Here is a 13492-nt window from a genome sequence, read left to right on the forward strand (position 1 = left end):
TAAAAAGGTCACTTGGGAACAGCAGTAATTTTCCATGAAAAAAACCTTGCCATCTAGAGCACATCTCGGTGTGTTTTTTCCTCCCAGTGAAGATGGAATAATTTCAGATCAACGAACTTTTCGGACAACTTTTGTCATTAACATTTATTTCAATTAGAGAGCTGGGAATTCAGAATTGACATTAGGTAAAACCTCAAAGTATTTGGCAAAAAAAAAAATACTATTAACAGTTTGATTAAAGTGTCCGTGGTACCTGTGATAGGTAATATAGATATATTAATAAGCTGGGGAACACATTCTAAAGAGAAACAAATTCTGATAAACTCCAGGTTGTGGGAGAAAAAAATCAATTCAGTGGTACAATTCCCCTAGGGGAGAAGCAGCTCTATTTTTCACTGTCAGTTAAAAATCTTTTCCTCTTCAAGTTGTGGTGACCAGAGCCCTGTGGACAGATTCAAACCCCAAACCTTTTCATCAGAGAACATAGCCAACTACAACAAGATTCTGTTATTTAACAGAATGTATAAACAATGTACTAGAAAACATTTTTTGAAAAGAAAAAACTGTCAGTCTATTTCATAAGCATCAAATAACTGGAAACTATATGAACTGGAAGAAAATTTCCAAACAGAAGTTAAAGACTTAAGTAAATCTATACCTACAACATCAAATGATACCCAGTTTTATTTATTAACTAAACTTTTCACTTAAAATAGTGATTCACGAAAAATAGTGATTAAAATAGTTTAAATCAAGTGTGACACTTCAACATTCCTACGGAAGTTGCCATTCCAACACACTTCTGTGAGCCTGTCCTTGAATTTAACAACTGGGAGGTTTTCAATTAGACGGCAAATGAAGGCTGAAAAATAAAAACGATTCATCTTAACATTTTTCAGAGACCTACACCTAAGTAATTTCCAAACACATAATTTATCATATGTTTATTGATGGTTTGGAATAGATTTTCCCTGAGTAGGCTTTCTGCCTGGTTAGAAAAATTAAAACATGATCTACAGAATACAATTTTATTGTGATTTTTCTTGAGAAATTTTTCACCCATCAAAGATCTTTGGGATTGTCTCCTAGACAGCTCTGAAGTCATGAGTAATTCAAACGGCTTTCAGGGGCTACTGGAATGGCTGTAGAAATATGGCTGGGGGTTGGGCCCTGAGAACAAGTACAGCTGGTGTCAACTGAAGTGATGGAGTTTTCTAAAACTACCAACAGTTATTGTAACAAACTCAGACTGCCACTAGCTTCACAGAAGAAAGGTGATAACTGACAAAGAGACAAGCATTTAAGGGACAGAAATCAAAAGTGGAGTTTAACATTGTGCTTTCTGCAAATGCTGGGGGTGGGGTGGGGGTAAGGACCCTCTGCCCAACACAGGAAATACCTCACCTTCAAACTTTATTTAACGCAGTCTTGGAATCTATCATCCCTGAATGGTCATGCAAACTTACAATTAGCATCCCGGGGACTGCCAGCAAATCACAGTCCTTGTTGCTGTCCTGAGATGTACAGGCCAAGAGACACACTACACCCAGTGCACATGCACAGAAAACACCACAGCTGCGTTCCAATAACGTTTTTTTCAGCTTCTTTAGAAACCTTAGCTTAAGGGTTAGGCCTCGTCTCGTTCAAATAAATAAATCAAGGATAACAAATGTGGGAGCCTGAAGACGGTACATTTAAAATAATTGTCTTCTTCTACATCACTTAGAATAACACTAGAAGAAATGGAGATTTCAAGTGGATTACTTACAGTTTTCTTAAGACCTAACTATGTATTTCTCTTCACATTGTGGTCTATGTGGCTTACAAGAATACTCAGTAACTTAAAACATCTGAAAGATCTTCTGCAGGTCTCCCAAGAAGGGCAGCCACTTCCGATGACCAGGAATCTGTCTTTTTAGTGGAATCCAGAAGGCACTCTATACGGGACGCCCTGGGCCCAAACGGCTTTTAGACCTACATTTTTTTAAAACAGAAAAGACAGTCAGAATTGCTTCTCAAACAATGGGGTGCTGCCGCTGCTGCTTTATATTACACTTACTCGGCAGTTATCAAAGCCCATTGAAACTTCAAGTAGCTCTGTAACCCATTTCCTGCAACATCTGGAGTGAGATGTATTTTGGAATTCAGCTATGTTTAGATTTTCGAGAGACATGGCACACATCTTATTTATAGGTCCGGTGCAGTGTCCCATTAACATCTCTTCCGTAGAGAAAGCTCTTGGCATTAGGTAGGATCATGAAAGCTACAACTCTATAGCCACACAGAAGCTCAGTTCAAGTTTGAATTGCCAGAAACGTGTGTGTGTGTGTGTGTGTGTGTGTGTGTGTGTGTGTTGTGGGGGGAAGCCGGCTTTCGGAACTTTCTGAATTCCAGAACTGTCAACAGGGCATTTGCATTGTAAGCAGTCACATTCAGATCCTGGTTAACTATCAATCCGGACAGAAGATCTGAGATGTAAAATGACACAGGATCTGAGTAAATCTCATTAAGCGGAGTAAGGTAATAAAGAATGAGAGAAGCCTCAATGATTTACACAAAGTCACGGTATTTCATTAACGAACAGAACAAAAAGTCCGCTAAGGCACAGAAGCCCTGTGCTTTCCAGTTTACACCCATTGGCTCAGAGCACAGCTGCCGCACTTAACAGAAAACTTTTAACTGAAAACACAAACACCAACAGTGATGCTTTCATTAACTATCGTGCTTATGACTTTTACACTCAGGCAGCTGCAGGTTTAGACTCAGGTAAACAGGGTTTTGTTTTTAATATTAGCACAGGTCTCACACTTAAAAACTTAATTTTGTCAAGATAAGTAGTCAACAGGATCTAATTAAGTTTTGGATGACTGAATCCTTGAAACAACCAACCAACCAAAAAGCCAAGTTCAAACGATGAGCTTCCTGTGCTCCAAGGAAGGACTGACCCCTGAAAAACACTGCTTGGAGGCCAGGGTCATTGTTAATGCTTTTGTGCAGCTTTAGAGTCACAGAAACCCACAAGGGCAGCTCTTCCCTGTCCTGCAGGGTGGCTCTCGATCCGTACGGACTCAATGGCAGTGGGCTGTTTTTTGGGTTTGTGTGGCATTACCTGGTGTTCTTCTCTGTGCTGCTCTGCCGACCGCTGGGGGGCACGGAGGCCTTGATTTGTGCTTCCAGCCTGGAGTAAATCCCTCCTGCCAACTGCGGAGGACAGAAGCGGTGCTGTGATCAACACAGGAAAGTGAAACAGCCCTGCTCGTGCAGAGCAGTACTACTCTTTATGCTTCTGAGTAAATTGATTTTGAGTCTTTTATATTTAAGCAAACCGAGGGAGACATTACACACAGTACAACTCACCCTCCTCAGGGTCCAGGTTCCGTCGCAATAAGGACCAAGGACAGCCCTATCCCTCCAGAGGACCCTGCTATAGCTCATCCTCCTCCATCTGTCTCTGCCACCCCAGAGCTGCTGGGTACTTTTCGGAATATTAAATACCTGGAATCCTCCACTCGGCGGCCTTTTCAGTCTGTGTGCGTTCACTTTGTGTAATGCGCAGGAGCCCCATCCACGCCGACACACGTGGCACTCAGACCCTTTCTTATACATGCCAGTTTGCTTACCCATTTATTTACTGGGTAAAGGGCACTGGGGTTGTTGCTGGTGGCTGGTCATGAACAAAGGTACTATAAACACACGGGCTTGTCTGTGGTGTGCGGACAGCCTCATAGGAAATCGCCAAATCATCTCCCCAGCGGTCATGTTGCATTCTTGTATGTGTGAGAACCCCAGTCGCTCTCTATTCTCACTGCACGTGGTATGTCAGTGACGTGTGTACTTGTTTTAATGTTAGCTGGTGTATAAGGGGTATCTCGTTATGGTTTAAAAATGTATTTATTAAAAGATCAGTTTATTGGGGGCTCTTACAGCTTTTTTTTTTTCTTTTTATTCAGTCTCCGTGGAGACCGTCAAAAATTGCCAATGCCGACTATATTTCAAGTCGTCACGGCGGGGTATTGGGAAAAGTTTTCAATTAGCAATAATCGCGTCTCGGGTACACCTCATTGGCTACGATACTGCCACTGCGCAAAGCTGCTCTTACAGCTCTTATAACAATCCATATATCAATTGTATCAGGCATATTTGTGCATATGTTGCCATCATTCTTTTCTAAACATTTACTTTCTATTTGAGCCCTTCGTATAGGCTCCTTTTTTCCCTCTCAGTATGGCTTTAATGTATATTTCTCTGATGACTTATGATTTTGCATCTTTTCATGTACTTAGTTGCCACCTATATATTTCCTTGGTGAAGGGTTTGATCAATCTTTTGCCTGCTTTGAAAACAGGGTTCCCAAAGCGCAGTGTAAAGCGAGCTCAATCAATTAGGAAATCCATCTGCACAAAGCAACAGCGCATGGGCTGCAGCCGTCAGTCAGACTGTACTCACATCAACTCCGCGTAGCAACAGAACCTGAGATTCCAGGCCGTTCATAAATTCTTGATGTTAAGAGTGCAACCAGCTTATGCCCCAGGAGGACGGCTGGTTTTTTTTTCGGTTTTGGTTACTTTGAGTTTTATTTGTAATTTTGCTTTTTGTTGTTGGTGGGACCACCAAAGTAAGTCAGAGGAGTTCATAACGCGTGAACAAGCAGATGGATTCTGGGATCCCACATCATTCTAGCCCCAATCCAAGAAGTTATTATAAAATGGCCCTGCTCCATTCTCGCCTTCATAAAGAGACCATGGAAGATAAGGGTGCTACAGCAAAGTGTGGTGAGGAAAGCAGGTAGTGCCCAGCTATCAATTGGAATAGTGTCTGGGGTCTTAAAGGCTTGTAATCAAACAAGCAGCCATCTAAGTGAGGGGCCAACTAAGTCCGCATCGAGGCAGCACACCAGCCTGTGTGATCCTAAAATGACAATAGCAACAACGTGTCAGAGCTTAAATTGTGAACCCCAATTTGTAGAAGGCTCTGGAGGGCGGTGGGAACCCAAAGCCCATCTGCAGAGTATCCAGTCAGATTAAGTCTCTGGCAGATCCCCTCTGGCCACAGGCAAGGGATTCAAACAACTTTACTCTCAGACAGAGATTATTATAAACTTGATTATGGTGGAACGAGCCATAAGCTACTTGGACAGTTGACCTCCCTCCTGACCCAACCTGAATTTGCTCTAGGCTGAAATATTTCTCACTTATTCCATGACAGAAATTTCTTCTCTAGGGCCCGCGGGAGGTGCAGGGGGTGGGGTGGGGGGGATTTTTTCTCTGGCTTTTTAAATATTGCTGGTGGTCTTTTCTTTTTTACTTTTTATTTTTATATTATTATTATTAGTTTCATTTTTTAAATTGTTTGTGTTAGGTTTCCCAGTTTATGAAGCAGAGGAGTGGATGCAGAGACAGTAACTGATGCAATGGTTTACTGGGGAACTACGGGCAGGGGATGGTGAGGAAGGGGGATTTAGGAGCAAACAATGAATGGGGGAGGAGAGAGGGAGCATTAGAATTGATTGCGATGATGCATATACAACTCTTTTAAAAAGCGATTTAAATATGGAAGCGTATGATATGTGAATGTTATATCAAGACAACGAGTTTAAGAAAAAGTAGACTACACTTGACCTGTGGCTACCACAGGTGAAGGAGGAAGAGCTTTTGTTTCGGGGCAGTGAGCTTGTTCATGCGGTGGAATAATTTGGAGAAGGAGATCAGTAATGGTTGTATGACAGGAAGACTATAATCAAGGGCACTGAATTATACATGTAAGAAGTTGTTGAATTGGAGAATGTTTGGTTGTGTATATTTTTGCCACAATTGAAGAAAATAATTACACGAATAACAAGGAGTACAAAGAAGAAAAAAATGTTCTAAAATTGACTGGGGTAATGATTGTACAACTCTTATTGATATGATTGAACTATGGAATGATTTGATATATGTATTAATCCCAATTAATAAAATTTAACAAACACATATCAAATGCGAAAAAACTAACCAAATAGGGCTCTTACTTTATTAGAGGGTTGAGTGTTCTTAATAGATTCTAGACATAAATGCTTTATTCGATAAGTGTTCACCTTATATCTTATCATAGTTTGTGGCTTGTTTCTTAAGTCTTTTAACAAGGTTTATCCAAAAGAAGAACTTAAATTTGGGAAAGTTCAATTTGTCAAATTTTTTCTTCTATGAATGAGGTTTTGGTGTTGTGCCTAAGAAACATTTGCCTAACCCAAGATCACAATTCTCCTTGTTTTGGTTTAGAAGCTTTCTGGTGGGGAGTACACTTTTAAATAAAAAATTGAGGAGAGCAAGAGTTATTCGAAATATAGAATACAAAGAGTAATGCTAACACATTATGTGCTTACTAGTTCTAGCAAGAAGATAGGAACTTCAGAAAGAACTGATTAAACAGATCACATGTAAGCATCACATGCAGGTTAATCAAAATCAGCAACTTGCATCTAGAGCCAGCAGCCCTCTGGAAAGCCAACTGGGTCAACAGGCCTCAGTTGACCTACTCTTTTATGACATTACCTTCGAATGACAATGCCCTTTATTTTTTTACTTTTCGTTGCAGAGTGGGTGAAGATTTACAGAGCAAATCATCACTTGTACATTCAACAACAGACCCATCTCCCAGGGTCTCGCCCGGCTCCATTATTGTTTACTGATTTCCTTTCTGTTGGTTCTTGTCCCCCCTCAAGCAGGGCGATCACCTGTCGACCCTCTAGTCGGACTTCCCCTTCTCTCCCTTCCCCTCCCACCGCCGGTCACCCTCAAACTCTGTTCCTTACAGTCTACAGCTCTTGTTATTCTGATAACAGTGGTCTCATGCAACATCTGTCCTTTTGTGATGGACTAATTCCACTCAGCAGAATGTCCTCCAGGTTGACCCACGTTTTCAGGTACGATACTCCTTATTATACATGTTATAAAGAATCTCTGGACCACAGAGAAGAAGATGGAAAATTTGTGTGAATGAACTGGTTAAACTGCTACAGAAATGAAAAATGTTTTGAAGTAGTTAGATTACTCTCTGAGAATTCTGCCGAGAACATCTTTATACTCTTTCATGCTGCAAATTAAAGTAGGGAGCGCTCTCTAAGCAAGAAACACCAGTACACACTCTTACTTCTTTCGCTTCCTTTGACTTGACCCGGTCCAGATCGCCCAGCCTCATTTTTATTAGATGCCTTGTAATTTCAGACATCCGCCGCTGGTCTGAAGGCAAGAAAGTAGCAATCAATGCCTTACATGACGATTGGTAACTTTCACTTGTTGAGAAAGACTGAAATCATCAAGAGGTTATGAAAATATCTTGACATTTGATAGCCACAACTATAAATCATTGAATAATTTGAGGCAGCAAATGGCACAATTAAAACTTATTTTTCACTTATCTATCTTGTTACCCAACATTTCACAGTGATGATAACTTTGAAAAAAAATTCTCTAATGGACTGGGCCCATGGGACGCTGTGGGCAGGTCCAGGGGGCCCTCTATGGGCCACCCCAAACGAGATAGCAGAAGACTCAATACCCACTGAGCCACACGAGAGAGGGTGGCCCATGAGCCCTGGGGTGCCATCTCCTGTTGGCCTATGATTCTAGGTTTGGCCCCGGAGGGTGTGGGGCTACACAGGAATCAGGAGAGTTTGAGGCTGGGCAGGAAGAGGAAAGGTGAGTACTCCCAAGTGCGAGGGAGCTGGGTCATGGGGCGAGAAGCAAGGGGGATGGAAGGGGACCTTGAGGGGCTATAGGGGGAGGGCAGATGGAGGATGACAGGGGTCCCTGCTTAGGGTGGGGAAGCTGCATACAACACTTCACCAGCACCATTATGCCCAACTTCCGTGGGCTCCGTGATGGTGGGAGTGTCGGGTGTGTGTGTGGGGAGGGGGAGGGGGTAGAATGCCATGATATCCTAGAATGTTCCAGGAGTACCTGATGGGCAAGTGAGTGCCTGGGGAGGGGGAGCAAAACTGGCATTGAAGATAGGGTATGGCCCCCAACTCTCACAATGCTGGATTTTCACAATGACCTAGTCTTCAGGACCTGATGGATTTGCTATGTGAGGAGGGTGCGCATGGATAACCGTTGTGTCTTTTAGACTCCTGTCAACCATCTTCTGCGTGAAAGCCGTGGACAAACGTCAGTCTGTGAGCCCTTCTCAGCATCCCACACGGCATAAGACATTAACCACTGAGATGGCCCAACAACAAACATCCGGTTGGTTGATGAGTATGCCAAGAGGGGCTAAGTCTGGGTCTCCATTCACCTAGAATTCTAGGGTCTATTCACGAAGTCTTGCTGGGGTACACAATGCTAATGGAAGCAGCAGTCAAGAGATCAAATGACACCTTTCATTGAGTAAATCTGCCACACAAGACCTCTTTCAAGTGTTGAAAAGCGCCCTTTCCGGCGCTGACGACCACCCGGCGATCATGCCTCTCGCAAAGGACCTCCTTCATCCCTCTCCTGAAGAGGAGAAGAGGAAACACAAGAAGAAGCGCCTGGTGCAGAGCCCCAATTCCTACTTCATGGACGTCAAATGCCCAGGCTGCTATAAAATCACCACGGTCTTCAGCCATGCACAAACAGTCGTTTTGTGTGTTGGCTGCTCTACTGTCCTCTGTCAGCCTACAGGAGGAAAAGCAAGGCTCACAGAAGGATGCTCCTTCAGACGGAAGCAGCACTAAAAGACCCTGAATCGAGATGAGTGGAAAGCCATTCTAATAAACCCATTTTGGATTAAAAAAAAAAAAGTGTTGAAAAGCAAGGAGGTTACTTTGAGGATCAAGGTGTGCCTGAGCAAGCCACGGTATTTTCAATGGCCTCATAGGCACGTGACAAACACTGAATAGGGAAGACCGCAGAAGCTTCGATGCATTTGAATTGTGGTGCTGGCAGAATACTGCAGGAGGAACGAACAGGTCTGTCTTAGAAGGGGCACACCAGAAAACCCCTTGGCCCCGTGTACTTGGGACACGTTGTCAGAAGACACAAGTCCCTGGAAAGGACGTCACGCTTTGGGAAAGCAGAAGGGCAGTGGAAAAGAGGAAGGCTCTCCACAAGATGGAGTGACACAGTGGCTGCAGCCACGCGCTCAAATGAAGGACACTTTCGGATGACGCAGGACTGGGCGGGGTTTTGTTCTGTTGTGCGTAGGGTCGCTATGAGTCAGGACAGATTTGGGGGCATCTAACAACAACAGGATCCAGTACATGTCATACAATGATAGATGGCCGTGATCTTTGTTGTTGGCACCAAAAGCTTACCGTCTTCCCTTTGAGCATCCTGGTTGAATCGCAGAGATCTGGTGACATCCCACTTGTTTTTCTGAATACTCACACTATCGAGAACATCACACAGGAGTCAGTGTGTCTGCTGTGTGAAGGACGGGCATCAAACTAGAAGAAGGAGCTTACTCACATGAAAGGAGATGCGTCTCTGGAAGCTGACTGGGGAAAAAAGCGCATGAAGGCCCAATTAGAGCACGTGTAGTGATGGTGACTACTGTCCAGGGCTTATGACACTGAGCACTGGTTTGGGGCAAGAACATCACACCCTTAGCTCACATAAGTCTTCCAACCACTAGGCGGCGCCAGCACTATGAAGACCTCATTAATAAGACAGGTGCGGAGAGGTTAAGGAGCTTGTCCAGGGGACCTTTGTCAGACCCTGGAGCACCGTCTCAGGTACGGTCAGTCTTGTAGAAATCGTTCATTCATGTGCCTGAGCTACTGAACAACAACGAACGCACAACCCACCCCATATCATAGCACAGATGGGTCGCGGTCCCATTCTGGCATCGGTCACCCCCAAAAGCCCCAGCCTTTTGCACCATGTTGGAATCCATGGTTTCTCTGAGTCAACTGTCTTCTTCCTACCTCTGCCACAGTTCACACTCTTTGTATCTTTCCTCTTTTGTTACTCTTCTTTTAACTACACCCCCCCACCGCCCCGCTACACTTGCTTATGTATTTTTCCATATCAACTTTAGATGAGAACAAACAGAACATTCAGAATCACCTTCTCCGGGGCCTTCTCTCGCTTCTGAGCACAGGGTGAGGACATCTGCTTTTTGGGCTGCTTAGTGAATTTCTTTGGCTTCTCCTTCTTCCCTGGAGAGGAAAGTCAATGTCAAGTCTCACACCCTGTTCCCAGGCTCTTGCTCCTCCAAACAATGTGAGCACTGTTTTTCAAAGCTTCCTGGTTACTTCTGGATAAAAAGTAAACCTATGGAGAAGGAACATGGAAATTGCCTGACAGAAGCCCACTTTGCTTCTTTTGACTTGGTGTAAACCTTTTGGGGTTTACTGCAAATTCAAAGGGAAAATGTTGGGAGCAAGACAGCTGCAGAAACCTGCGATCTAAATACTACACGCAGACTGCCCAAGCTCCCAGCTGAGTGTTAAACAGTGTTAAAGGGAGGCAGAAGCGAGGGTGCAAGGCAGAACCCTGTCTGGTGTCCTTTGGCTGTTCCCGGGGACCTGTTGGATGGCTCACTGCAAGGTCAACAGTTCAAACCCACCGGGCGCACCTTGGGAGCAAGAGGAGGCTTTGTGGGGCGGTAGCTATTTAGAGCGCTGGAAATCCAAAGGCGCAGTTCTACTCTGTTGCTGTGAGTCAGAACGGACAGGGAGTTGGGTTCTGGTTTTTGCGCCTTTGACTAAATGCTTTTCCCAACAGCTCGGGCCACAGGTAACCAGGAGCCTTTCTGTCTGACAGGAGCTCTGGTGGCGTGGTGGAAAATCGAAAAAATTAAGTGTTCTTGAGAAATTAAAAACAAAAACAGAGCACCTTTGTCTTCAAATGATACCAGTAACTAAATGAGAAGTCAAGGCACAGATTGGGAAAAATATGTACAAAACTGGCAACGAGCCCGGGTGACACAGCGGATTTTAGGTTGCGCTGTTAATTACAGAACTTAACAGACAGCAAACTCACAGCCCAAACAGGTCTGGGAATCTTATAACTCAAGAGAAGGAAACAATCTGACAAAAACAATGTGCAAACGATTTAAACAGATACTTCACTAAACTAGATATACAAGTGCCCAGTCAAGATAAGCAGCATTATACACTGACTCTCTCACAAAACTCACTGCCATCGAGTTGATGCGGACTCCTAGCGCCCCTACGAGTTTCCGAGACTGCAGAACTCTCTCGGGAGGAAAAGGGTCCGTTTTTCTCCCTCAGAGTGGCTGGTGGTTTTAAACTGCTGACTTTGCAGTTAGCAGCCCAACTCGGAGCCATTCCTCCACCAGGGCTTATTTTAAAGCCCAGATAAAAACATTTGGGGGCAGGATAATTAGATCAATGAAAATGAAGCAACTAGAACAGAAATAACAAGAATGTTGACACAATGCGAAGAATTTAGCCAACATCACTGATCATTATGTCCAGAAACTCTGTATATTTTCATTACAAATATAAATGAATGAGTGACCAAACTCCTGTTACATGCAATATGGATAAATCTCAAAAATATACGAAGTGAAAAAAAGCCAGGCATAAAAGGCTGCTCATGAGTTCGTTTATAGGAAATTCTGGATGAGGGCAAGTGGAACGAGAGACCACAGATTAGTTGCCTAAGAGTGGGTGTGGGGAATGAAAATGGGTGTAAGGGGCAGGCAGGAATGTTTTGGAACAAGGTCGCATAACTTAATTTTGGTGGTAGCTGTGGCACCACTGTGCATTCGAAATCAGTAGGTTCTATTTATTTATATGTAAACTATACCTCAATCAGATCACGTGTCTGTGTGTGGATGGGTGAAAAAAACAGTAGCATTTTCTTCTTGACCAATTATACTGAAATATAATAGAAGGAACAGCTTTTCACTCCAGGATCCAATTTGTTAAGAAAAAGTATTCAAAGTTTGGAAACGAGACAGAAGGAGGTCAGGGCGTCCTTTCAAAATCCCAGCGGAGCACAGCACGCTGGTTAACGGACTTACTCAAGGATTACATTTCTGACTCAGGGTCATTCTGCATGTGCATATGGTCACATCTCGTACTGTCGGCTGCTCTTCGGTGCTTCACTGGAGAGCCACTACAAGTACCTCATGGCTCCACTGAGAGAGAGAGACTTTTTTGTTTTTGAGAGAGACATTTCTGAGAGATAATTAGGTAACACCTGAAGTGAGAATTCCGAGGGCGGTTTCTCAGGGCACTGCACTTTTCTCTGTCACTTTTTCAGTATTCTGCATTGGTCTCGAGGCAAATAATTTCGATGGAACCTTTTAAAATTATTCAGTCTTCACATTTTAACCGACCATGTGGACTTCGATAGTCAACCCCTGCCGTTTGCATTAAAGCCTTTATAGTGAACACCACCGCTCGGTGCACATGGAGACACAATTTTAATTTAGAGATGAGTACTTTGTTTTTTGGACACTTCTTCTTCATCTCCAACTTCATCTTCAGTGACCTCAGATCCAGTGGTATATTCTTCTTCTTCGGAAAATAACGACTGCTGTTTCTGAATTTGAAATAAAACAATATATAGCCGGTTAAAAATAGAACATCCCTCAGGACCAACAAGGAGAGTAGAGATACCAGGAGGATTAGGGGAGTGTGGTAGGAGAAAGGGGGAATCGATCACAAGGATCACAACCTAGGACACCCTCCCAGGGGCATGAATAATGGAAGTGGGTAAGGGGTGATGGAGGACGATGTAAGATATAGAAAAAATAATCTATAACTTATCAAGGGTTCATGAGGGAGGGTAGGTGGAGGAGGGAGGGGGAAGAAATGGGAAGTGGATATCAGGGGCTCATAGTGGGAAGAGAATGCTTTGAAAACGATGATGGCGGCATATGTGCAAATGTGCTTGACACACTGGAGGAATGTATGGATTGTGATAAGAGACGTAAGGGCCCCCAGTAAAAGTATTTTAAAAAATGGAACATCATCACATAGCTCACGACAAATTTTTCAAGTGCGTTTATGGAAATCTATTTGGGTTGAATAAAACAACGAAGAACTGATCAAATGACTATGGTCTCACATAGCACCCAGAGAACAGACAAAAGGAAGTCTCTATTTAGGAAAAGCACAGTACATCAGCATTTTCTTTCCTGCACAGGGCTAGGCAATTCACAGGTACTCAGGATTCGCCGAAAGGCCAAACTTAGCCACTCAGCTGAATGTAGGGTGATGACTCACTGGAATCAATCATTAAAACAATAACTCCCAACATGCAAGTAATCCTAAACAAACACGCGCACACACTACTGGGGTCCTGGGTCACTTACTACATCTCTCCACCCTACTGACTGGCTCCACTGACCCAAATCTCATTCCGTTTTGTTGAGTCCTGGTGGCAGCAGGCTTATTAACAGCACGCAGGCCAACAAATAATTTGCTGCTTTGCTCAACATTTTAACTGCAATGTAAAAGTGATTTTTAAAAAGTCTCTTAGCCAGACATAACGATTATGCAGTCAGACAATGGTACACGTGGCTGTCTTAAACAACGTAATGGATGTTTCATCAG

General features: G+C 43.5%; 2 protein-coding genes and 1 non-coding gene across 8 annotated transcripts in view; 1 reads left to right on the plus strand and 2 right to left on the minus strand.

The window, feature by feature from the left end:
- Positions 1–117: 117 nt before the first annotated feature.
- The window catches only part of SANBR (SANT and BTB domain regulator of CSR), a 52120-nt gene continuing 38745 nt past the window's right edge, over positions 118–13492 (minus strand). For all 6 annotated transcript variants that reach the window (XM_045294116.1, XM_045294117.1, XM_045294114.1 and 3 more), the window contains 7 exons: positions 12377–12476; positions 10026–10117; positions 9426–9454; positions 9272–9345; positions 7129–7217; positions 3110–3201; positions 118–1974 (listed from right to left, as the gene is read on the minus strand). In XM_045294116.1, coding sequence (XP_045150051.1) covers positions 1938–1974; positions 3110–3201; positions 7129–7217; positions 9272–9345; positions 9426–9454; positions 10026–10117; positions 12377–12476 — 513 coding nt within the window. In that variant the 3' untranslated portion in view covers positions 118–1937. The remainder of the gene's footprint in view (positions 1975–3109; positions 3202–7128; positions 7218–9271; positions 9346–9425; positions 9455–10025; positions 10118–12376; positions 12477–13492) is intronic.
- LOC115870907 lies at positions 3951–4091 on the minus strand. The gene has a single exon (XR_004046988.1). It is a non-coding gene; the product is annotated as a U4 spliceosomal RNA (small nuclear RNA).
- Positions 8410–8734, plus strand: LOC105979323 (40S ribosomal protein S27). Its single transcript, XM_013006557.2, has one exon. It carries the CDS (start codon positions 8438–8440, stop codon positions 8690–8692), a length of 255 nt encoding a protein of 84 aa, XP_012862011.1. The 5' UTR covers positions 8410–8437; the 3' UTR covers positions 8693–8734.

This window comes from Echinops telfairi, unplaced genomic scaffold (assembly GCF_000313985.2).
Source record: "Echinops telfairi isolate 266 unplaced genomic scaffold, ASM31398v2 ScPeMD7_2573;HRSCAF=3158, whole genome shotgun sequence".
Lineage (NCBI taxonomy): Eukaryota > Metazoa > Chordata > Mammalia > Afrosoricida > Tenrecidae > Echinops > Echinops telfairi.

Bases quoted from the DNA above. Each gene is read 5' to 3' on its own strand.
- LOC105979323 (XM_013006557.2), top strand. From the start codon at position 8,438: ATGCCTCTCGCAAAGGACCTCCTTCATCCCTCTCCTGAAGAGGAGAAG.